Consider the following 27,389-nt stretch of genomic DNA (forward strand, 5'->3'; position numbering starts at 1 on the left):
CTGAGGGAAGCAGGTATGGAGGTTTGGGGGGATTTATTTGTGGAAGGCGGCCTACTTCCGTGGGAGGCTTTACTATCCAAAATAGGGACGGGTCTCTCTAGTTTTAAATACCTGCAAATAGAAAGTTGGGCACACTCACAGATCTCTGCTAAGGGTAGATTCCCGATTGGGGGTGACAGTAACATAGTGTTCGAGGCATGTGGGCTGCTGAATTCATATCTGTGCATAGATCGCCGCCTAGTGTTGGGTCCGGATGATTGCACATTGTTGTCCTGGAAGAGTCTTCGAAGTTGTCCTGGAAGAGTCTTCGAAGTATCACGAGATAGGTGGCTCCTCCCTCGGATTACAGTGCGCATGGGCATCCTCTCCATCCTCAGATTGATTTTTTCCGCCATTGGGTTCGGATGTAATCTCCAGCACTCCAAGTTCGGAATCGAAATAAACTTTTCAAAAAGGCCAAAAGGCCTTCGGATTCGTCGGTATTGTTTTCGAACGGTACCGACAGTCTTTATTCACCATTTGCTTGCACTCCGGTCGTCGAATCGGGCCATTAGGCTCGATTCGAAGGAACGAAGTCCGTTCAAATATTGCCCGCAGTGCAACTCCAAGTTCCCGCACACAGATAAGCATCCCGTGTGCAACAAATGTTTATCACCAGACGATAATGAAGATAATTGTATAGCTTGTGCCCAGTTCCATTCCAAAAAGACGATCCGGAATCGGCAGTCGGCAAGGCAAGAAATGCAGAGGTCTGCACCGGAGCCCGAGAATATCTTCGATGAGGAAGAACTAGTTGACGCCGAAGACTCGGATCAAGAAGAAGATCAATACTCCGAGCACGACTCTGAATATTACATCGAAGAGGAAGAACAAATCGTCGATGCCGAAGAATACAATCAAGACATCGTAGCTGTCGAAGACGACTCCGATGACAATGGGGGGCGAACCGTGAGTACACCGCCCCATATAGACACTACACCAATATCAGAGACTCAGGTCGAGGCATCGCCACCAGGCCTTAGCCAAGATCTAAATACTGGTTCTATAGCCCCGCCATACCGCCCGGCTAAGATCATACAAAAAGAGCCTTCTGAGACACGTAATCCAAGGCCGGTTGAATCGAAACCGAAACTCATCGACACAACAGTCTTCGGACCGAACGTCGTCGAACCGAAGGTGATAAACCCAAAGGGCGCCGAGCCGAAGGCCACCATTCCATATAAACCTTCGAAGCCAAAGGCCGTCGAATCGACCAAATCGAGTTCAACTGCCGAAAAAGTAAAGAAGCCGGTAGACGAAGGCAAAAGGGCTACGCCCAAGACGGTCGTCGAACCGAAAGCGAAACCTAAGGTACACCAACCGAAAGCGGTCGAGCCGAAGCCCATCGATCCAAAGAAGGGCATCGAGCCAAAGCCGCAGGCTCGGAGGACACCTCTACAGCCGAAAACAGTTGCCGAACCGACAAAACCAATCGGTCCAAAAAATGTGGTGCAACCTGTAAAAGACTTCGGACTGACAAAACTTGTCGGAAAGCCTCATAAACTGATCCAGGCACCGAATGCGGTCAAACCGATTAAAGGCATCGAACCGAAAAAAGTCAAACCTAAAACTACGGCGCCAAGGCAAAAGACTGTGGAAGAGGATATCATCCATCCAGACCCCTTCACAGAAGATCAGTCCAAGCTATATATTGACCCAAATACTGGGAAAGTGACTGTTTATACAAAAAAGAAAAGACCAGTGCCTACTGAAGACTTTTCTAGAATTCCACTCAAGAAAAAGACTGTGCAACCTCTCCTATACTTTTCCAACCTCTCTCTCCAGCTATGCCTACTACTCCTTAAGCACCATACTCACCTGCACGCTTTGACTACAACCTAGATGAAGATCAGGACGCAGATGTGGGTTTTGGATATCCACAAAACCCACATGTACACCCCAATTCACAGCCATGGGGGGGGGAGGGGGGGAGCCAGACACTGAGGGGGCTCTACCCATTACAGACCCAACTGTATACCCAGCTAAGCCATCACCCACAGAAGAGACAGTGGCTTTTAATTCTTTAATAGATAGAGCAGCACTCTACCATAATGTAGACATGCACTCAGATGCTATAGAAGAAGATTTTCTATTTGATACGCTGGCAACATCAGAAAGAAGTGTCAAAACACTCCCCATGTTAAAGGGCGTCCTAAAGCACGCAAACTACCTTTTCAAAGACACTGCTAGGGCACGTGTTATCAACCCTAAAATAGAGAAAAAGTATAGGGCTGCACCAGTAGACCCTACTTGCATCAAGGGACAACTGCCTTTAGACTCATTGGTGGTATCCCACGCACGAAAGTGTGCTAATTCACAAACTACTGGAGAGGCTCCTCCTCCTGACAAGAAGTCAAAGATTTTAGAAACATCAGGCAAGAGAGTAGCAGCCCAGGCAGCAAACTCATGGAGAATAGCCAATACTCAGGCCTTGCAGGCCAGATATGACAGGGAGCACTATGACAGTTTAGAAGGACTTCTCCAACACTTACCTGAGCCTTTCAAAGAGCAGGCGGATGAATTTATACAGGAGGGAAAGCTCATCACCAATGCCTCCATTAAGTGTGCTCTAGACGCGGCAGATACAGCTGCAAGATCTATCAACACAAGCGTACTGCTTAGAAGGCACGCATGGATTCACATATCTGGATTTAAGAGTGAAGTACGGGCCACAATTCTTAACCAGCCTATGAATCCAGATTTTTTGTTTGGTCCAGCAGTTGACTCAATTCTGGACAAAATGAAAAAGGATACGGAGACTGCAAAGTCCATGGGAGCTCTGCAGTCCCAACAACACAGAGGCTCCTGTCGTCGCTCCAGCTATAGACGAGGAGCGAGAGGAAACACATCGCAGCAATCCTCCACATACAAAAGTAATACGCAATCCACATACAATAAGAACACAAACCGGGGTGGATACAGAGGAAATAATAACCAGGGCAGAGGTCGTGAAGGCAATGCCAATAGGTCCTCCACGAACACCAAACAGTGACTTCTTGGCACTACCCCCAGACCATATAACACCGGTCGGGGGAAGACTACAACAGTTCCTGCCAGTCTGGTTAAACATCACTACAGACAATTGGGTCAGGCAAATTATCCAACATGGCTATTGCCTAGAACTCACATCAACACCACCCAACATACCACCCGTACACCGTCCAATGTCAAAGGAACATATAACATTACTATAGCAAGAGATCATCAGTATGCTGCAAAAGGGGGCCATAGAACCAGTCCCACTCAAACATCAAGGAACAGGAGTATACTCACTATACTTCCTCATTCCAAAAAAGGACGGTTCTCTCAGACCAATATTGGACCTCAGGCCCCTCAACCTGTACATTTTATCAGAGCATTTTCACATGCTGACTCTGCAACAAGTCTTACCACTGCTGCGCCAGGGAGACTTCCTAGAAACTCTAGACCTCAAAGACGCATACTTTCATATACCAATACACCCTGCTCACAGAAAGTATCTAAGGTTTACTATTCAAGGACAGCACTACCAGTTCAAAGTCCTACCATTCGGAGTAACAACAGCTCCACGGGTGTTCACCAAATGCCTAGCAACAGTGGCGGCACATCTCAGGAGACAACACATTCATGTGTACCCATATCTGGACGATTGGCTAATACACGCGCTATCGGCCCAGCAATGTGCCAGCCACATGTCAAACACCATTCAGCTCCTGCACAGTCAATCAACAATAGACACACTGGCAGCAAAGGCATACCCAAACGCAGCACGGATCAACGGAATTCAAATGTTAATCCAAAGGTTCAAACCACAACACTCGTTGCCAGCTCGAGTGTTTATGCAACTAATAGGCATGATGGCCTCATGCATATTCATAGTCCCTCATGCCAGACTACACATGCGTCCGTTACAGGAGTGCCTAGCACAGCAGTGGAACCAGGCTCGGGGACAATTAAAAGTCCTAGTGTTGGTGACCAGTCGGGCATACAGCTCTCTGCATTGGTGGAATCCACAAAACCTTTGCAAAGGACGACTGTTCCAGGAGCCTATCCCACAAATCGTAATGACGGCGGACGCATCCCTGCTAGGATCTGGAGCCCATGTCCTGCATTACACAGTCCAGGGTCTATGGACAATACAACAAAAGAAGATGCACATCAATCTGCTAGAGCTGATGGCGATCTTTCTAGCACTAAAAGCGTTCAAAAAACACTTATGCAACAAGACTGTGTTGATCCGGACGGACAACATGACAGCGATGTATTACATTCAGAAACAGGGAGGAACACATTCCCCACAGCTATCGCATCTAGCTCAAATGGACCATTCAAAGGAACATGTTCCTCATGGCTGAACACCTCCCAGGCAAGGACAATCAAATAGCCGACCTGCTCAGCAGGCACAGTCAACAGATGCACGAATGGGAGATTCACCCCAATGTGCTCCAACCATTCTTCCGGCAGTGGGGACAACCGGAGATAGATCTGTTTGCCACAAACGAAAACGCAAAATGCCAGTACTTTGCCGCTAGGTTCCCACATCCGCAGTCGCAGGTCAATGCGATATGGATGAACTGGTCAGCCAAATTTGCGTACACTTTTCCCCCAGCTCCATTAATACCGCTAGTGGCACGCAAAATGCGCCAACATTCGCTGACGCTAATCCTAGTTGCTCCCTCATGGGCGAGGCAACCATGGTACACAACGTTCCTAGAACTGTCAGTGGTGCCTCATCAAAGACTGCAACTCACACCCAGTCTTCTAACTCAGAGCCATGGTGAAATACAACACCCAGACCCGCATCAGCTCAACCTGGCGATCTGGCTACTGAAATCCTAGAGTTTAAATACCTGAACTTGCCTCCAGACTGCATGAATATTATCAAAGAGGCAAGAAAACCCACTACCAGAGCATGTTATGCAGCAAAGTGGAAACGTTTAGTCATTTACTGCAGTAACAACGATATAAACCCATTAGATGCTTCTACACAGAACATCATTTGCTATCTCTTGCACCTACAACGTTGCAATTTAGCCTACTCATCCATCAGGATACATTTGGCTGCGTTAGCAGCATATCTTCAAAACAGGCAACACCTTTCACTGTTCAGAGTGCCAGCAATTAAAGCATTTATGGAGGGACTGAAACGAGTAATTCCCCCAACACACCCACCTTCACCTGTCTGGAATCTAAACATCGTTTTAACCAGACTCATGGGTCCACCTTTTGAACCACTACACTCATGCGAACTACAATTTCTTACTTGGAAGGTGACTTTCCTTATTTCCATTACTTCACTTAGAAGAGTTAGTGAGCTGCAAGCCCTAACTATTCAAGAGCCATTCACTCAAGTACATGCAAATAGAGTAGTTCTCAGAACAAACCCTAAATTCATGCCTAAGGTGGTATCCCATTTTCATATAAATCAAACAATAGAACTGCCAGTCTTCTTTCAAAATCCACAGACAGTAGCTGAAAGGGCCTTGTATACGCTAGATGTCAAAAGAGCTCTGCTATACTATATAGATAGAACTAAGGCATTTCGAAAGACAAAACAGTTGTTTGTAGCTTTCTCACCGCAACACAAAGGCAACCCCATTTCCAAATCAGGTATAGCCAGATGGATTGTTAAGTGCATACAGATATGTTATCAAAAAGCTAAACGCACATTAACAGTTCCCCCAAGAGCGCATTCCACACGCAAGTTAGGGGCATCCATGGCTTTCCTGGGTTACATTGCTCTAGAGGATATATGTAGGGCAGCCACATGGACCACCATACATACATTTACCAAACACTACTGCGTAGATGTACACTCCAAACAGCAAGCTGCTGTAGGTCAGGCTGTTCTCAGAACTCTTTTTCAGACTGCTGCAGCTGGCACGGGCAACCGCCGCAAAGGAGGTATCTGCTATTTATTCTATGCCCAGATATGAATTCAGCAGCCCACATGCCTCGAACGGAATATGCTACTTACCAGTATGCATCTGTTCTTGGCATATAGGGATGCTGACATTCATATCATTGTGTCTGTTAAGGATAATCAGACTTTTAAGAAGCCTGCTCAGTCATCTAGCAGACCTGCCCAGAGGACTACCTCAGTAACTACCACTGTGTCAACGACGTCAGCGTTGTCTCTTTCACCGTCGACGATGACATCTCCATCATCGTCATCGACAGGTAGACCTATTTCCTCTGTTTTACTGCTGAAATCGTCGACGACAAAGACCCTGTCGACGTCGAAGACTACTCCGTCGACGAAAACTACGCCGACGACGACATCCTCTTTAACGAACCTATCGACGACGACGTCGACGACGAACCCACCATCGACAGCCCCGACGACGAAAGCATCGACGAGGGCATCGACGGCGAAGACGTCGACGACGAAAACGTCGACGAGAACGACGTCGACGTCGGGCTCGCCGTCGACGAGTGCACCGACGACGTCACGGTCGTCGACGACCAAATTGCCGTCTACGGAGATTCCGTCGACGAGGACCCTACCGTCGACGAAGGACTCGTCGTCGTCGACTAAGTTAAAGACGCCGTCGACGGAGGACTCGTCGTCGACGAAGACGCTTTCAGAAACATGGAAGAAAACCAAGCTCGTGGAGGTGTCATCCCTCACGCTACCACCGTCGACGACGCCGTCGGCGGCTTCCACCTCCAGTCCTGCGTTGGGCAAGACTACCAAGCCGCATATTACGCCGGAGACCACGTCTCCAAGCAAAGTGGAGATGCAGCCGCCTAACGAAATCTTCCAGAGTGAAGACTCAGAAGAGGATGACCACCTGGGCCCCGCTACTTCCATCTCGGACCTACATGTCAAATGCCAAAGCACTGACGAGGAGGTAGAGGAATTCTCTTACCAGGAGCACTCCGTCCACACTAAAGTCAGCACGGAGGTTACCCCCATGATATGCCTACCTGCTGCTCTGGTGAACGACCTGAAATTCCTTGTACAGGATTACAAACAACGCTTCCCGGACGCTGACAGTAGAGATCAGTCGCCGATCGTTCATAACCCAGCGGCAGCCCCAAAACCGTCTCGACCTCCCCCTCAGGCCCACCATGAGAAGATTCAACCTCAGGAGGTAGTGTCGTCAGACGAGGATGAGGAGGAGGAAGAATTGGAGGAAGGAGAGGTCCAGGAGGCCCACTCTACCCATGATGAGGAGGATGAGTATGTGGCGTCCTCACCAGCCTCGCCCCAACCACGCCATGCGGACTCGCCGCCGGTAGACATCGGCGGCTTCCAAAAAATCGTGGAAAGAGCGGCAAAGAGATTCCATATGGCTATCGAATCCACAGAAACTGAATGCTTCCTGCACGATTTTAAGGAGCAGACTCAAAAGACGACTAAATCTATTCCAATAATAGAATTTCTGTGGGAACAAGGCAAGAAAATAATGCTGACGCCCGCTTCTGTGTCTGCGGTTGTTCCGCGCCTGGACAAGAAATACAAAGCCCCACTGTCTGCAGCGGTTTGCCTAAATGGGCACCCTAAACCTGATTCAGTGGTCACACAAGCGGCCCAGAAACACTCCCGCAACCCTTCCTCCCCGCTGTCTGCTCCTCCGGACAAAGAAGGCAGAAAACTGGACACAATCGGCAAACGGTTCACGACGACTTCGGCCATGACCGTCAAGGTGGCCAACTCCATTGCCCTGTTGGGGCGTTACAATCGCCAACTCTGGGAAGACATAGCCCCATATTTGTCAGACCTGCCTGACACAGTCCAAGGGGAAGTCCAGTCTCTACTAGTGGAGGGTCAATCTTCAGCAGCCGAAATAATAGACTGTGCTATCGATGCGGCCATGACTGACTTTCGTCAACTTGCTGGAGCTGCGGTCCTACGCCGTCAAGGATGGCTTAAGGCAACGTCGTTCCGCCAGGAGGTGCAATCCAAGGTCTTGGACATGCCCTTCGATGGCCAGCACCTTTTTGGGTCCAAGATCGATGAGGCATTGCAAACCATGAAGAAGGACACGGATACGGCCAGGGCTCTGGGTACCTTACAGTCCCGGAACCAGTCCTTTCGAGGCAACAGATCCAGAGGACAGTCCTCGTATCGAGGTTCCTATCAGAATAGGTCCTCGTACTCCTATACTAACAAAGGTCAATACCAACACAAGCAACCTCAAGGCCGTCAATCGTCCTACGGACGATCGAACTTCAGAGGCAAGAATGCAAAGAGGGGCACTGGCGGCCGCCAGTGACTAGCTACTCCAGCCAGTCCAGCCACACTATCCCTCCTTACAACTTGGAGGAAAATTGACCCATTTCCTCAACAATTGGCAACTCATAACCATGGACAGGTGGGTTCTCCAAATTATACGTTTTGGCCATTCCCTCGAATTCACCGCCATCCCTCCCAGGACTCCTCCACGCAGGCGGGCGCACAAAAACTTACGCCTGCTTCTCCAGGAAATTTCTGTAATGCTGAAGAAAGGAGCTATCGAGCGCGTTCCGGCACCCCTGAAGGGGAAGGGCTTTTACTCCCACTTCTTTCTTGTACGCCAGAAAGAGGACAAGTGGCGGCCCTTTCTGGACCTCCGAGCGCTCAACGTCTTCCTACGAAGCCAATCGTTCAGGATGGTGACGATTCAAGAAATACTAGGCATTCTAGAAAAAGGAGATTTCATGACATCCTTGGATCTCCAGGATGACTACTTCCCCATCCTCAAGTGTCACAGAAAATTCCTGAGGTTCGAGGTTGCAGGACAACATTATCAATTCAAGGTACTACCGTTCGGCCTCAAATCCGCGCCGCGGATTTTCACGAAGTGCCTTGCACCAGTGGCAGCTTTCCTGCGTCAAATGGGTCACCAGGTCTTCCCCTACCTAGACGACTGGCTGGTGAAAGCGCCCTCGGCGAAAGACGCAGCCAAATCCTCCCAACGCCTGCACAAATCTTTTTCAGAGGCTGGGATTAACCCTCAATCTCAAGAAATCCTGTGTCGTCCCTACGACAAAAATTACCTTCCTCGGAGCAACCTTGGACACAGAGTGCGCAAGAGCCTTTCCCTCGAAGGAAAGGACAGACAAGATATTGTCCCTGGCCACGGCTGTGGCGAACAGGACACACCTGAAGGTCCGGACCTATACATCCCTCCTGGGCATGATGTCCTCCTGTATACTCCACGTCCCTCACTGCAGACTCAGAATGCGCCCGTTGCAGGAGGCGCTCGCGAGCCAATGGACTCAAAGTACTGGCTCTTTCGAGGACACTGTCTGGATAACACCCAAAATGACCAAGAGTCTAACCTGGTGGAGGCGTCGCAAAAATCTGACCGTAGGACTGTCATTTCTCCTTCCGGCAACACCTCTGGTGATCACCACGGACGCTTCCCTGGAGGGATGGGGAGCTGTCCTTCAGGACCTTCGGATCAGCGGCAAATGGGACACTCAGGAAAAACAGCTTCATATAAATCTTTTGGAGCTGAGAGCCGTGTATCTGGCACTACAGGCCTTTCTACCACGCATCCGGCACTCCCCAGTGCTCGTCAAAACGGACAACACCACGACGATGCACTATCTCAACAAACAGGGAGGAACGCGTTCGCTCTCTCTATCACGCGAATCGCAGAAGATCTGGAACTGGCTAGTGCTGCATGGAATCACACTCAAAGCCGACTATGTGCCGGGCAAGGACAATACCATCGCCGACGCCCTAAGCAGGCAACGATCACTCTCCCACGGGTGGGAACTGAGCGACAGCGCGCTGACTCACATCTTCTCTCAATGGGGAGTCCCAGGAATCGACCTGTTTGCCACCAAGGGGAACGCCAAATGCCCAAGCTACGCAAGCTGGCATCCCCAACAGGGATCACTGGGGAATGCCTTTTCCATCGGTTGGTTCAGCGTGTTTGCGTACGCTTTTCCTCCGTTTCCCATGATCCCGAGGCTCCTCAGGAAGATGAAGGCGGAGCCCTGTACCCTGATCCTGATTGCCCCGTCCTGGCCGAGACAACACTGGTTCTCGAATCTACTTCGGCTCTCTATCAAGACACCGATTCGTCTGCGACAGCACCCGAACCTCCTGACGATGTCCAAGGGGCAGGTGCAACACCCGAACCTGCAATCGCTCAGGTTATCGGCCTGGCTCCTGAGCACAGAGAGTTCGGTGGCCTGAATATCCCGCAGGACTGCAGAGATATACTGGCAAAAGCGAGAGCAGACAGTACCAACAAAACCTACTCTCTCAAATGGAAAAGATTCTGCATTTGGTGTTCGGACCAGGGCCTGCAACCGCTGTACGTCACACCTGAACAGCTATTGCCATACCTGCTGCACTTGGCACGATCAGGACTGGCACATGCATCCATAAAAGTCCACCTAGCAGCTATATCGAGGTTCACCAGAACTTTCACGGGACCTTCCCTGTGGTCCAATAGACTGATCAAACAATTCCTGAAGGGGCTTTATAGATCCTTTCCGAGGCCTCGGAAAGTCCCCCCGATGTGGCATCTCAACCAACTTATGAGGCATCCCTTTGAACCCATTCATCGGGCATCCATCAAATACGCTCTTGCTCGCTCTAACATCGGCCAGGAGAGTGAGCGAACTTCAAGCCCTGTCCATTCAGGATCCATACATGCAATTCAGACAGGACAGAGTGATGTTAAGACCGAACCCCAAGTTCATACCGAAAGTGCCTTCGGACTTTCATCTCAATGAGCCAATAGTCCTTAGGTCTTTCTTTGCAAACCCTTCCACCGCAGCCGAAAGAGCACTCCATTCTTTAGATCTCAAGAGATGTCTAAAGTTCTATCTGGATAAAACCAAAGCCTTCAGAAAATCTTCACAACTATTCGTGGCATACAGCAATCCTAGAATGGGCCTGCCTCTCACGAAGCAAAGCATCTCGAGATGGATTTCCTCAGCGATTGCATTCTGTCATACCAAGGCCGGACGGCCTTTGACTGATCGTGTCACTGCACATTCCACCAGGGCGATGTCCACATCAGCAGCACTTTTCGCTGGAGTGCCGATCCTGGACATATGCAGAGCGGCGACCTGGAAGTCACCGCACACTTTCTCCAGACACTACTGCCTGGATATCGAACTTCAGAAGGATGCAGCAGTGGGCCAGGCGGTGCTACGACATCTCTTTCAGTGAGGTGAGCCTTCCCTCATCCCGCCATCCAGGTATGCACATTCTCTGCTATTGTGATGCTCTGCTTATGCTGTCTTTTTACATGCTATAGTACAATGTGTGCATTGTCTAACATGCCTGCAGGACACCTTTCCATCACAAATGTGCATGTCTAATTGCTAGCTACTCTGATTCAGGCATGTGAATCTATGAAAGACACCCCTAATACTGGATAAGAACTGCGTTACTTACCTGTAACAGCAGTTATCCAGTATTGGTGTCTTTCATAGATTCACATGCAACCCTCCCGCCTCCCCTGGGAAGTCTCACATCCCTCTCTCACAATATTACGCCTAACTAGCTGAGTGCGTACGAAAATCTGAGGGACTGAGGCTCCTCCCAGGAAGGTTCTAGAGGGAGGTCAGAGCTGATTGGCTGACTGTGAGAGTTTGGTCCTTTTTGCATAAGGACAAAGAAAGGCTACTAAGGGGAGACCCTTAGGCCTATTTTCTCTATGTATGTCTATAGGACATTACTTTTTTATGTACCGGAGGCTCCCGTCTCGACGACGGGGAATGATTCAGGCATGTGAATCTATGAAAGACACCAATACTGGATAACTGCTGTTACAGGTAAGTAACGCAGTTCTTACTAACCACAATGTGGAGAATTTGTGGTTTGAGTCTTTTAAGATCTTGTGGGACATTGTGAAACCTTCCTGGTTGCGCAGGAATCACCTTTTTACCTTACATAGGGCTTACTACTCGCCACAGAGACTTTCAAAATTCTCAAATAACTCATTAGTGGCATGCACTAAATGTGGGTTGATTGCTGCTTCAGACCTGCACATGTTTTTGGAGTGGCCCCCGGCTGCTGCCCCCCCCCTCCTCATGGTCCAATGATTAGGCTGCTTGGTAACCTTCAGGTTTGGTATACCCAATAGGGCGATAGTGGCATCAATGATGGGTATTTGACTGCAGCAAACCACTCCTTTGGCTGTCCTAGTGTGGTGCTTTTGGAGTATGGAGACTGTACTGAGGGGTGAAGCATTTTGTATCGGTTAGTGCCCCTACCAGTTTATCTGTGACAGTATGTCCCTCTTCATGCACTGTTACACGGTCACCAAGGGCGAAAATGAGGACAAAAACAACCAACAACAAAAAAAGCATAACAAAACATAGCATAACAAAACATAGCATTACAAAACATAGCATTACAAAACATAGCATAACAAAACATAGCATAACAAAACATAGCATAACAAAACATAGCATAACAAAACATAGCATAACAAAACAGCATATCAAAACAGCATATCAAAACAGCATATCAAAACAGCATATCAAAACAGCATATCAAAACAGCATATCAAAACAGCATATCAAAACAGCATAACAAAACAGCATAACAAAACAGCATAACAAAACAGCATAACAAAACAGCATAACAAAACAGCATAACAAAACAGCATAACAAAACAGCATAACAAAACAGCATAACAAAACAGCATAACAAAACAGCATAACAAAACAGCATAACAAAACAGCATAACAAAACAGCATAACAAAACAGCATAACAAAACAGCATAACAAAACAGCATAACAAAACAGCATAACAAAACAGCATAACAAAACAGCATAACAAAACAGCATAACAAAACAGCATAACAAAACAGCATAACAAAACAGCATAACAAAACAGCATAACAAAACAGCATAACAAAACAGCATAACAAAACAGCATAACAAAACAGCATAACAAAACAGCAGCATAACAAAACAGCAGCATAACAAAACAGCAGCATAACAAAACAGCAGCATAACAAAACAGCAGCATAACAAAACAGCAGCATAACAAAACATAGCATCACAAAACAGCATCACATAACAAAACATAGCATAGCATAACAAAACATAGCATAGCATAACAAAACATAGCATAGCATAACAAAACATAGCATAACAAAACATAGCATAACAAAACATAGCATAACAAAACATAGCATAACAAAACATAGCATAACAAAACATAGCATAGCATAACAAAACATAGCATAACAAAACATAGCATAACAAAACATAGCATAACAAAACATAGCACAACAAAACATAGCACAACAAAACATAGCATCACAAAACATAGCATAACAAAACATAGCATCACAAAACAGCATAGCATCACAAAACATAGCATAGCATCACAAAACATAGCATAGCATCACAAAACATAGCATAGCATCACAAAACATAGCATAGCATAACAAAACATAGCATAGCATCACAAAACATAGCATAGCATAACAAATCATAGCATAGCATAACAAAACATAGCATAGCATAACAAAACATAGCATAGCATAACAAAACATAGCATAACAAAACATAGCATAACAAAACATAGCACAACAAAACATAGCATCACGAAACAGCATAGCATCACAAAACATAGCATAGCATCACAAAACATAGCATAGCATCACAAAACATAGCATAGCATCACAAAACATAGCATAGCATCACAAAACTTGGCATCACAAAACATAGCATCACAAAACACAACACAACAAAGCATAGCATAACAAAACAGCATAGCATCACAAAACACAACACAACAAAACCTAGCATAGCATCACAGAACATAGCATAACAAAACACAACAAAACATAGCAAAACAAAACATAACATAAAACAAAGCATAGCATCACAAAACATAGCAGCATCACAAAACAAAGCATAACAAAACAGCATAGCGTAACAAAACCTAGCATAACAACACAAAGCATAGCATGGCATAGCATAACAAAACATAGCATAGCATAACAAAACATAGCCTAGCATAAAAAATAAAGCAAATAGCATAACACAACAAAACATAGCATAGCATAACACAACAAAACATAGCATAACACAGCAAAGCATAGCATAACACAGCAAAGCATAGCATAATGCAACAAAGCATAGCATAATGCAACAAAACATAGCATAACGCAACAAAACATAGCATAACACAACAAAACATAGCATTGCATAACACAACGAAACAGCATAACAAAACATAGCATAGCAAAAGAAAACAGCATAGCATAACAAAGCACAGCATAACAAAACAAAACATAGAATAACAAAACACAACAAAACATAGCAACAAAGCATTACAAAACAGAGCATAGCAAAACACAACAAAACATAGCAGAGCATAACCAAACACAAAAAACACACTCACTCACTCTCAACACATATTGCATTACAAATGCAATAGGTGTCACATTTTCGAAAGTTTAAGCTATTGGCATTGTAAATGACAATGCTATTAATGTATCTATCACATACATACAAAATTTGACATTTACAATGCCAATACCTCGAACTTTCCTAATGCGAGACCTATTGCATTGCAAATGCTTGTGCTAATAAGGTCTACATGTACTACTAAGGTAAAGGTGTGCTCAAAACCTCCTTGCCTCACTTAGCTTCACCTGCCCACTAGATATGTCCCACTCATCTCGCTGAGCAGTCAAGCCAGGCTATGTGGGCGTTCAGATTCATAACTGTTGGAAATGGCCTTTTTTGCAGGATTATCCTAAAACTTTTTGCTTCTTCCTCCCTTGTTTTTCCTGACCTGTGGTTGTTGGCAATAGGACTCTGGGCACTTTACCACTGCTGACCAGTGCTAAAGTGCATAAGCTCTCTATGTCAATTGTTATTGTAATTGGTTATCCATGATTGGCTAATTTGGCTCACCAAGACGTCCCTAGTAAAGTGCACTGAGTGTGCCAAAGCTGGTGATACAAATGCTACTAGTGGGGGTTCAGCACTGATTGTGCCACCCACATGAGTAGCCCTAAAATGGTGTCTCAGGCCTGCCACCGCAGTGCCTGTGTGTAGTCTATGAACTGCCATGTCCTCCTGGTCAGTGTCCCCACTGACCAGGCCTAACCCTTCCCTTTCTGTCAAAAAGTTGGTCACCCCTATGGAAGGGACAAGGCACCCCCTTGGGCAGGGTGCAGTGTATGTGAAAGGTAGAGCATGTACTAGTGCAGGTGACATGCATGTTCTGGTAGTGAACTACAGCCATTTTCGTTTTTCACTATTGTAAGGCTATCTTGCCCATAGGCTATCATGGGGAATGCTGGCTACAGTGGTTACCTGCATATCTTCCCTTGGGAGCAAGATAGGAAATAAGTCTGGTATCCCTGAACTCAGAATTTAATAACACATCTTTTAGGAAAGGTGGTTTTTAAATTCTGTGTTTGAGAACAGCACTTTTAGAAAGTGGCTGTTCTCTTGTCTGATCTTTGTGTGCCTTGACCTGTTTGTGAATTGACTGTCTGGTTTGTGAGTGACAGGGCTGGGGGATTCCAGGAGACTGAATGAGTCCGCCCAGTGGTGAATAGAGAGATCTGCATCTAGATGGGAGAGAAGAGTTGCACCTGGGACCTGAATAGGACTGTGCCTGCCCCCCACAGTGCTGGCTCCACCCCCTGTGGTGCGTCTCATCTCTCATGTCTCTGTCCTGCACTGTGAAAGGAGGGAAGGAATCATGTCAACAAAGTGCTCCAGGGATGGGCTTTCCCCTCCTCAATTCTGGCTCCACCTCCTGTGGGGTGTCTGATGTCTCGGTTCTGCACTCTGAAAGGAAAGGAGAAGGCAAGTAAAACAAAGTTCTCAAGGAACACCCAGAACTGGTTCAGACCGGGCTCAGAGCCCTCCTGCACAAAGTGAACAAATACTTTTTGGGGTATAAGTACAGGACCCCAGACTACAGAAAATTAGATCATCCTGGAATCAAGAAGGAACCTCTGCCAAGGAGAAAGCTGGAAGTCTGAAGAAGGAAGACTGTCCTGCTGTTGCTTTGCTGGACTGACCTGCAGTTGCTTTGCTGGCAAGGAGTGGGGGAAGGACTTTGCTTTGTGCTGTGTCCCCTTGCTTGAAGGAATCTCCAAGGGCCTGAAGAAGAGCTGGCTCCCTGTTAAGAAGTCCCAGTAACAAAAGGACTTCACCCACAGCTTCCCTGAACTCTGCTGAGAGATTTCGGTCCTTCCTAGAGTGCTTGGGCCAGTTGTGGGGCCTCTGAAAGTTGTACCTGTGTTGGGAAGCTGGAAACCAAGATTTTAAAGACTTTCAGCAAGTTTTAACGCATCGCTCGCTTGCGGAGCACATCCCCGTCAGTGCGAGAAAATTCCCGTCGCCACGAAGTCCAAGATCATAGCAGCGCCTGTTGCCGCTGCCAGAGTCGTCGCATCCTTCGCTTGCGGGATGCACCAGTCCGGTGCGGGAAGATTACCATCGCTGCGAGCATCGTCGCAGAGCCTGTCGTCACTGGATGAGATCGTCGCACCGCTTGCTTGCAGACCGCATCACATCGCTGCGAGAGTTGACGCAGAGCCATCGCATGGAGGGGCCGCGAGAGGAGATCGCCGCCGCTCATCGTCGCTGCACCGGAGATCGTCGCATCGTATCTTTTGCGAGCTGCTTCCACCGAAACCTGTGCACCGGAATCCACGCAAGGTATTGCATCCCTCCCCATACAGACCGGAGTCCCCACAACACGCCCGCTACATCCAGCGTGGTTGTCGCATTGCCTCCCCAGGGTCTCAGGAGTGACGCATCGCTTGATTTTCAACGCTGCAGCTTTCACGTGGAACTTTTGTCGCATCTCAAGGTACTTGATGCAACTGGATTATTTTAACGCAACCTTATGAACTCATTTGAAACCATATTCTTGAACTGTGTAAGTTGGATTTTTGTTGTTTTGGTCTTGTGTAGTTTAGATTAAATACCTTTATTTTTCTAAACTGTTGTGGAGTCAGTTTGTGGTGTTTTCACTGTGTTACTGTGAGTGTGGGTACAAATACTTTACACATTGCCTTTGATAAGCCGGACTGCTCATGCCAAGCTACCAAGGGGGTGAACAGGGGTTATCTAAAGAGTGTATCCTCCTTACCCTGACTAGAAGCAAGGGTCCCTATTTAGACATTGGTACCTACCTCTGCCAACCAGAGACCCCTGCCAACCAGAGACCCCCAGTTCTAACAATACCCATTGACTTTGTTTGTAGCTTAGCCTTTCTAGCCAATCCTGCAATCTTTCTGTAAGAATAACAGATTGGATGTTGGTTCCTGGGCTTGCTCATTCTGTAGAGCAGGGCTAGTACCACATTGGCTAGAATTCTGTTTGACATCTTAGCTGATTTGCCCCTCTTCTTATAAATGTCTTTTTACAGCTTGTTCTACAAGAGACAGCCGTAAGAATAAGTACACAACCTGTTGGGGAAGAGACTCATTCTCCACTGCCTTTGTCTTGGAACCCTGCCTTCTTTTTAGCCATATGTAAAGTAATTTTCATGCAAGTTGTAGAAAATTGCCTTGTGTGGGAGGATAACTAAGGAGGTGTGGCAGAGCCCCAGTGCCTTTATACTTTGCTGAGCTCATGTCTCTAGTTCTTTCTTTTTAAGTACTAAATGCATCTTGTCCATTACTGCTCTGTTTTTCAACACTTTCATACGGAAGGGTTGTTATTACTAAGTATATAGTTTGTGAAGTAACTTATAATAATTTTTTCTAGAATGTTTTCAAAACTGCACTGAACTCTGACTTTTAAGCAGTTGATACATTTGTCTAATTTAGCTGCATCTTTGGTGTTGAGAGAGGTTTTTGGAGGTGTCCTAAAGAGGATTAACATTTTGAAATTCTAGATGTGCTCATCTTTTAAAACCATCTTTATTAATGGTGATGTTGTTGTTTCCCAATCTTTAGTAGACGTACCTGTTGAGAAACCAGTTACTGTGACTAAGACACGTACTAGATCAAGATCCAAGTCTCGCTCAAGAGCCCCATCCTCCCGGTCTTCAAGGAAAAGATCTCCTTCTAAGCGAAGGTACAATTACTTTACTATTATTGTATATTGACAATCTGTTGTGATTTGAATACAGTAGGTTTATTTTATTCCCTTTAATAATGACTTTCCCCTTGACATGCCACTTAACCTCAATATTTACCACAAATACTTAATTCCCTGACTGTACAGCCAGCATTGCTCTCTGTTTTAATTATATAATTCTTTCACCAAACCACTGTGTAGGCAGTTAAACAGACACTCCAATCAGAACACTAAAATAACTGAAACCGTATTAAATTCGCTATAGGAAGAGAAAGACCGACAAAAGTGGTAGATTAGGGTAGAGACCAAGAAGTGAGTTCAAGGTGAGCATATCACAAAAAGGTAGAGAGCAAGAGGTCGCTTTGATTGGGCCAAGTGATGAAAATAAGTGGAATTGAGAATGGCAACATGAAAGATGAAGGGCTAAAAATACATTTGGAGACCAAGTAATGATTACAAGTGAGAACAGAGTAACCAGAAATCACATCTGGGTGGTGAGTTCATGGAGATGATGCAGGGAAATCGGAAGAGCATATGTAAAACGGTAGCCTTGAGAAAAAAGGGAAGAGTTGGTGGAACAATAGAAGGAAAATTGAAAATTAGTCTAGTTCAGTGGTTCCCAAACTTTTTTGATCCGTGGCCCCCTTGACCAAATTGGCAGTTGGCTGTGGCTCCCCACCATTTTTTTACCGGTGGGTAAGGCAGCAGACTATGCTAAGCACAGATTTTTAACTTAAGTGTTTTAAGCTACGCCCTTTATTACATCGGCCACGACCCTTTGAGACCCTCCCCAGTTTTTTTCTTCCCACTTAAAGCCCTGCATTTACGTAAATGTAGGAGTACTTCATCCGTCATACTAGCTGCATGAGTGTTGGCTCATCCGCTTCAAAGTAGTATTTTTCCTCCCACCCTACACCCCTCTTTTCTCCCTCATATTCTTGGTGTAATGATTATTCACTAACAATTTGGCAAAATAACTTCCAAGTGTAATTGTGCTGAACTGTATTGCGAAACCAGAGCTACAGGGTCCCTTTGAAACAGCAGCACGGCTTCAAATAGATCGATGCAGTGCAATTCGCTCAACAGTCAGAATTAATTTAAAGCCCCTCCAGCTGTTCTCCAAACATTGCAGCCTTTTATTGACAGGTGGTACAAACAGTCTTAGGGTGGGGGTATACAATTGGGTTGGGAATAAGTAGATGCATTATACAAGGAAAGAAATAATAGGCAGTAACATGTCCCGAATACAGGTGGGATAAAAACAGGTAGATACATTATATGAGAGAGCAGCTGTCTCAATCCCGGGTGGGATGCCCAGATATGCCAGGTGGTAACACCCGGAGAGCCATGGGTAATGCCGAATAAAAGGAGAAACGGAATCGCTGAAGTGACACTGACCCGTCTTAAGCAATAACAGAAAACTCACGGAGAGGCACCAAAACAATAGTCAGGTGAAACTGAGTTGGCAGCACTGCACTTTAGTTTGTGTTTTAAAAGGCGATTTTGCTAAAGCTGCTTTTTTTGCAAAATTAAGGATGAGCTGCATAATTCACCATCTGCTGCATAGTCTGCAGATGTTAACAAAAAATTGTTTCTAGCTCAAACAGATCAAAAGGTACTGAAAATGTGGCGATATGTGTTCCCACGTGTGGAAAGACACTTGGCAAAGGTCTTTCAGTGGCTCATTTATGTTTTTGGCTGTTTAACTGGTAGTAATGAGGTGGAATGTTTGTCCAGACAGAATAAGTATGTGTAAAAATGACGAAATAATGAAGTAATGCTATACATTTTTTTTTAAGTAATTGTAATTGCATAGTGAGGCAGCGCCTCTTGGAAATTATTCCCTGTTTTGCAGCGTGAATCTTTCTGGATTCCCTATGCTGTGCATATTACGCCATCTAGTGGTTGAAGTTCGGAAAGTGCTTTGTATTTATTTTGCTGTGGGAGGTTGCGAAACCTGATCCCCCTGGTGAGGCTACAACCCCCATCGTGTGTGTGCAGGCTCTCAGATTATTTTTTCCGCCATGGAGATCGGAGGTGCCCCGAAGACTTCGCTGAAAAGACAGCAGCAGACGTAGCAGACAGAAGAGGCCCACCAGAAACTCCAAGGAGATAGGTGGTAATAACAGAGGTTGCATGAGGGAGGTATCTTGAGCAAAGCAGCTTGTTTGGCGCTGCTCACATTATTTCTCATGCAGCAAGGCAAGTACACTTTGTTGCCTTTTACAAAACTGTCCCCAGACGGTTAAGGGGATTTTCTGCACTGAGCGAATGCTTCATCCACAAAGGAGGTAAGATTTTCATCTTGAATTTATGATGGCATCATGACGGATGAAATGCCCCATGCACAAGCGCAGGGCTTTAATAATGTAAGCCGGATTTATTTAAACAGATTCGGAATATATACTAGTCGGTCTAACCTGCCGGTATTTACAGCACCGTGTGGGTACGCATGCAGGATTTTGGTACTGCAGTTCAAAAGCACAAATAATCAAAAGGCTTCTTGGGAAGGGATTATTTCCCAGCCTTTACTTCATTTTCAGATATATAAGGTAAAGGGTGTAGTCTTGCATAAAGAGACAGTTTAAAACTCTTACCGGTTGCCAGCAAGCAGGGTGCTTAATTCCCGACTATCTAGCTAGTGGGCATAACAAAGGTTTATAAAAAGCACCCGGGCCCCAGTTTAACTAGTGGCAAAGCCAAACCTTTTGATTTGCACGTAGCCCAATTCTCAACACAGAGCCTGCCCCCTCCCTGATACACATAGCATCAAGGAGGCTTCTAGCATTCCACTGTAAAGGCCATAAAACTCGCCCGTTCCCGGAGACTGCACCAGGCCTTCATGTCCACCTCTGAGGCCTTATCGCTGGGAAGCGCATTCCTGAACTGTCTTGCTAAACAGGACCTCTAAGGGGGTTTTTAGTTTCTAAATAAAAGCCTAAATGAATTAAAGTACTTCATTACGTTCTTCATCATCACCTTCCCAAAGGGAAAATTTATGGTAAAGGGTTTTTTCTCTGCAAACCCCAAATGCATGCTATACCACATACCATAGGGCAACAGACAAAGCATTTTGTGCAGGCAGTACAAAGCAAGGGTTCACAGCTATGCTGTACATAAGCCTCAAAGATTGCAGTACCAAAAAGCCGCTGATAACCTAACACAGCGACGAGGAAACAATTATTCACGATAAAGCATAGGGCATACAACAAATGAAACCCTCTTTCATGCACAAACATGCAGGTGCTGGCAAAATAGCACTAAGTACTAATATGCCCATGTAGGAGAGTAGGGTCTGCAATCCTATGATCACCCAGATTTTTGCTTTTTGCTGCACTGGTTTACGACTTTCCCTGGCTGTGGGCCTGCTGATCAGACCCACAGCCTAGCTGTTCTCTCTATCCAAATTGTACTCAGGTACTGAATTGGCACTGGGCCCTCTCCAAGTCCCTGTACCCAGGGCAGAGGTGCACCCAGAAGTCTCCCAGGGGCTGAAGCATGTATTGTGCCACCCCTGGACTGACTAACTAAACTGACACAACTGGCTGCACGACAGCTGGGGCAAGGTGGTGTACTCACCCTTTGCTTTAGATATAGTATACCTATATCTAACCCCAAAATGGACACACAGATCTCCTATCAGTCACTCCTATGGCAGGCCTTAACAATCCTGAAGGCAGAGTGCTTGGAATCGTGTGAGATGGTGCTCTGGCATGAGCTGAGCCTGTCTGCGGCTTTCGGGATCCATCCCTTAGCCGTTTCCATGATATCGCATACCATATACTCTTAAGTGCATTATAATCCTCGCGGTTATATGCCAACTCTGGTATCGCTTTATCAAAACATGTCGAGTAAGGTGTCATACGAATTGGAATACTAACCCCTCGCCAATTCTGGCGACGGGGTTAGCATTCCACCCTTCTAGAGGGACACGACATGTATGTAACCTGTAACCCCGGTTAAAGTCCAACAGAGCCTTAGCTCCACAAAATGGATGCTGCCACCGAGACACAAGTCTGCCCTCCTGCTGCTGGGAGTCCTCCCAGAGCAGGAGATAAGGACAAAGGGTTTCCTGCCAGGGGCGGTGCTAGCACCGTCCCAGACAGGATTTTGTGTATCCTAGGTAGGCAGGGCTTCAGAGGAAGGTGACTGCAAGTGGCACCCCGGTGCTCACTGTGCATAGGCCGGCTGAAACCAGTTCCAGGGGCGCTCCAGCCCCTGGCCTTGGGAAAGCCCGCCAAAGGAGAGGGGTGTAACCACCCCCCTCCTGGTCCCACCCATAGGGCAGGACTTAGTCGCGTGCCAGCCCCCTTTTCCCAGATAAAGGTAGGAACTGGCCCCCTTCCAAATTAGATCATCTTTGGAATCAAGACACGACTTTCTACGAAAGGACATCAAGATTTCTTCTTCAAGATTCTCCCTTGTGACTAAGGAGTAGTCACCCTGCATCCGCAGGCACCATCTTAAGAACACTGCGGTCTGCTGCACGTCCTTCCTCCGGAATCCGACTTCCCAGCTCGACAAGACCCGGCTTCCCTGGCACCTCCGACCTCTACTCACCTCTACAGCCAAGCTGAGAACCGTGAGTGCGACGAGACCTCAAGGGACCGACTATTGCCAAGACTGCACGACTTCTTCACAGCAAGCCCGCCGGGTAATCTACTGGCGAGTGCTTTGGGGTCCGAGAAGCCCCGACCCTGAGCAGCTCCAGCACCGAAGATCAGCCCCCCAGCATCTCCACAATCGGCGTGGGGCCCTTCTGCTTTTTGCTGCTCACCGCGTTGTTTGGCTACTAGCCCGCTGGCTTGTGGCCTTCTGAGCGACGCCCGACGACATCACTGCTGCTGGTCTGGTTGCTCCAGACTGGCTCTTGCTCCCTTCCAGAAGAGGAGCACCCCGGACCCTCCTGGTCCACTCAAGACGCCATTTTGAGTCCACCGCGTGGGCTTGAATTAGCCAAGGCTTTGTTGCCCAATCCTGGGTCCTTCGACGCCGACAGCTTCATCCATCGTGGGACAGCTCGCCCCTCCATCCTGGTCGCCGACAACGCCTCCTGGTCCGTGAGATCTGCAGAGCACAGCGTCGCCCACTCACCTAGTCGAGGTGACTACCATCCGGTGCCCTCCTGGTGCCCCCTGACTACTGGCTAGTAGTCACGAACTTGGTCCCCTCTGCTTTCAGGTATCATCCATCTTCAAGATCCAGGCTTGGATCACTTCGAACTCTCTTCACTGGTCGCCTGCCAGCATCTTTCTTCCAGGCTCCTGGTTCGCCTACGAGGATTCCCGACGTCTTTTGAGACATATGCAGCTGCAGCCCCTGGGCTAGGTAACTTCGGCATTTCGGTGCCCCAGCATAGCCTCACTATCCAAGGGTCAGGATCCACTTTCGTTTTCTCCCTACCAGGTCGGGTTCGCCCGTGAACACTAACTTTAACGTTACTAGCTATCATAGACTTTGTCCCGCATCTCGCGTGAGAGTGAACACTCTGCACCCGAGTCCCCTGGGCCTCCTAGAAGTAATCTAACGATTCCCTAGTCAAGTCCTAGCGATGCCAAAGCCTATTAGTACTGTACTTACCTGCTATTAATTTCGCATTCCACTTTTAGAGTATATGGTTTCCCGTGCCCCTCGGGCATTTGTATATACTGTGCTAACTTAAGTATTTTTATAAGAGTTTTGTTGTGTGCTTAGCTCCCTGTCTCATAAAGAGCCAGGGTAGTCTTGTTATAAATAAATACACTGTTTATTTTCATAACAACTTGTGTGGTGTCCTTTCACTGGGTGTTCAAGGGGTAATGTGATGGTAAAACAGCTGGCTTAACACGCCCTCTAGAGTCTTAGCCTTAGACTGCTCGTATCCATGCTACTAGGATAGCTGGTCTATAAGGTTGACTTACAACCAATCATCAATAAGGGTTGTTTGGACTGATATATAGTGATCACTAGAATAGTGAACACTGCACATCAGGCCAACTTCTCACACCTACTGAGCCACTATATTAACAAAGTTGAAATAGTATGGGGCCTTGTACATTAAGCCTCAATTGCACATATACAAAGGGCCCAATAAGCCACAGCAATATGTGTTCACAAAATGCAGAAAACTATCTTTGCGGCACAACGTGTGCAACATATAAGTACCATATTTATGCACAGTTTTTTTTTTTTAATTGGATCGCAAAATAGTGATTGATAGCTAATGCTCTATTACGGAAACACTATATTATATGTGCCCCACATATATATAACCATATATATATATATATATATAAATAAATATATATACATATACAAGCAATTGCAGCCCAATAAACACTAGAGCTGAATTATGCTGTAAAGAATTTCCACTATACATGAATAACATGCATTAGAAACATGAGAATCAACACAAAGTTTGTTTAGAAACTGTTTTAATGCTCAGAAAGCATTATGAATTCTCATAAAACACTGAAAGCATAGAAAGCTCCCAGGCTGCATTGCAAACACAAAGTCTAAAAAGACTGAAAAGCTAACCTGTAGCTGCATGCAATAAACTGACACCGTGCCTTTAAGGCGCTCCTGACCCCCAGCTTCCCATCATGCCTCAGGGGTGACAGTTAGGGCAGTTGTTCTTTCCGGCTCCTTCAGGAAGGATCCTGGTGACACAGCTCCACTCATTTCTGATTTCTGTCAGAAATTCACTTCATTTTCACAACTTTTTTGGCTTACTTCGACGTTTTACATCTTGTCAAGTAAGAATCTGTCTTTTATTGACAGTTTTTTTGGCTTTTTCTCCTTAAAAATTCCTTCTCTTTTTGATACCTGCCCTTCTTGTGGAAAAAAGGCCAAGACAGACAAACATAAACTCTGTATACTTTGTCTGCCTGAAGATCATGATCCAAGGACCTGTCCTCACTGCAAAGCCCTGTCAGGAGGAACTCTGAAGGACAGGGAGAGGATTCGCATATACGGCCTGTCTAGGTCATCCAGAGGAAGGTCTCCGGTAAAGAAGGGCTCCAAGAGGTCTAGAAAGACTTCACGCCCTTCAGTTTCGGCGTTGGGCTCGGCGCTGGGAAAAGATCTACCGGTGGGTCATTTATCTAAAAAACGACCTTCGACGGCGGGCTCGCCGTCGAAGAGATTCAGGTACGTCGTCGACGAGATTTCAAGACCCTCCGCCGTCGTCAACTCGGCGACGAGGACAACGACCCATCCGCCGACGTTCGGCGTCGAGGAACAAGAGCCCTCCGTCGACGTCAACCCGGCGACGATCGGCGTCGAGGAGCATCACACCTCCGCTGTCGTCAACTAGGCGACGATCGGCGTAGAGAAGTGTGACACCTCCGCTGTCGTCAACCCGGCGACGATCGGCGTCGAGGAGCATCACACCTCCGCTGTCGTCAACTAGGCGACGATTGGCGTAGAGAAGTGCGACACCTCCGCCGTCAACCCGGTGACGATCGGCGTCGAGGAGCAGACCTCCGCCGTCGTCGACACGACGTTCGGCGTCGAGAACAGGCTCCCCTCCGTCGTCTCAGATACAGAGGTCGACGCCGAGAGCCCAGAGTCCTCCGCCGTCGACAACCAGGCGTCGAGGGTAAGATCTCCGTCGTCGTCTCGTTGACGTTCGGCGTCGAGGGTGCCAAATACCCCTCCGCCGTCGTCGCGTAGACCCTCGACGTCGAGATTAGCTACTCCGCCGTCGTCCCAGCGACGTTCAGCGTCGAGAGAGAGGCATGTTCCGTCGTCATCTGCACGCCGTTCGACGTCGAGGCATCCCTGATCTACACCAGCCTCTCGCCGGCATCGCTCGCCGTCGAGACATTCTATGTCAAAAGACCACTCTACGTCGAGGCGAAAAGAATCGCGGAAGCATGCAGGATCGACGTCGAGACTCCCGACCGATGTCGAGACCTGCTTCAGAGAGATCCAGAGAAGGATCGGTGATTCTGGTGACGGAGTCAGCCTCCTGCCACTCCTCCTCGCATTCGTCCAGGCGAGCTGCCTCAAGGTCAGCCTCGCCAGAGACCAGAAGCCCTGCACGCAAGTTGCCTTTCCGTCGGACGGAGCCTTCTCCTACGGAGGTGCGGTTGTCCTCGAGCTGTAATCTGCTGTTACATCACTGGCGAGATTCAGGGGCTACAAGGCGGATGCAGGTGTACGCCAGTCCTATGCACAGGTCTCCTCTTCAAAGACTGGTTGAAGAAGCGGACAGACTTAGCCCCCCCCCAGGCACAGGGTCCAAGCTCAGACATCACCTGTGAGGAGGCCTTCTAGATCTCGTTCTCCCCAGAAGGGAACATCGCTCGAGATCGAGGGATAGGAGACGCTGTGCTCATCGCAGAAGTAGAAGAACACCGTCTACTTCTTCCTCCTCTACCCACTCTTCAAAAAGGGACTACTCCCCCACACTTTCGGATAGCCCTATCTCTAGGGTCTCACCGATTGACGACATTAACACTTCCCATGATGTCCTGCAGAGGGGAGCTCAGAAGCTCAACATTGAAATGTCTGTCCCCCAGGTCACCACAACAGTGATTTATGAGACGCTTCACCAGAAGTCTGTGTCTTGTCCCTTGCTTCCATTGGTTCCAGGAATCGTGGAACCGGTCATGGACATTTTCTTGTCGCCTGCGACCATTAAGGCGGTGCCGGCTCGCATCCAAAAGAAATACAAGCCAGCTACCTCGGACCCAGTCTTCGTCAAGACTGATCCTCCTGCAGACTCGGTGATTGTAGCAGCAGCATGTAAGACGCATGCAGTCACTGCTACCTCTTCAGTTCCTCCTGATAAGCACAGCAGATTACAGGACTCGTGGGGTCGCAAGGTCTGCAACTCTGCCGCATCTACTCTGAAGGTCTCCAGTGCAGCAGCGCTTTTGGGCAGATATGATAGAGCCTTATGGGATTCCATGGAGCGCTTCAAGTCCAAACTTGCAAAAGAAGATCAGAAAGACTTTGAAGAGACTCTGACTGAAGGCTGTCTGGTGGCTAACCAGATGATTAGCACTGTGGCGGACGGCGCAGTGCTTTCGGCGCATTCGTATGCGCATGGAATATGCGCCAGAAGGTCGGCTTGGTTGCGCTTGACAGGCCTCAAACCTGATGCACAACAACGCATCTTGAACATCCCATTCTCCGGTTCCTCTCTCTTCGGCTCCCACACTGAGGATGAGATGAGTAGAATGAAAACTTAGCAGGACACTCTCAAAGCAGTCGGCTTGGAGAAGGAAAAAGAGTTCAAGCGCAGATACAAAACCAATCAGCGCAAGGGGGGTCAAAAGAGTTCAACCCAATCAGTGGTCCCAAAACAAGAATTGGGGCAAGTCCCAGTTTTGAGGAGGAAAATCTAACAGAGGTAGAGGTGGTCACCAGCAGCAGTCCTCTACCACGACGAGAGGAGGAAAGT

At 47.3% G+C, this 27,389-nt stretch overlaps 1 protein-coding gene across 6 annotated transcripts in view; it reads left to right on the forward strand.

Annotated features, from left to right (window-relative positions):
* SREK1 (splicing regulatory glutamic acid and lysine rich protein 1) overlaps positions 1 to 27,389 on the forward strand; it is a 459,678-nt gene that overhangs the window by 112,954 nt on the left and 319,335 nt on the right. For all 6 annotated transcript variants that reach the window (XM_078675174.1, XM_078675176.1, XM_078675175.1 and 3 more), the window contains one exon: positions 17,875 to 17,995. In XM_078675174.1, coding sequence (XP_078531300.1) covers positions 17,875 to 17,995 — 121 coding nt within the window. The remainder of the gene's footprint in view (positions 1 to 17,874; positions 17,996 to 27,389) is intronic.

The sequence above is a fragment of the Lissotriton helveticus genome, chromosome 2_1 (assembly GCF_964261635.1).
Source record: "Lissotriton helveticus chromosome 2_1, aLisHel1.1, whole genome shotgun sequence".
NCBI lineage: Eukaryota > Metazoa > Chordata > Amphibia > Caudata > Salamandridae > Lissotriton > Lissotriton helveticus.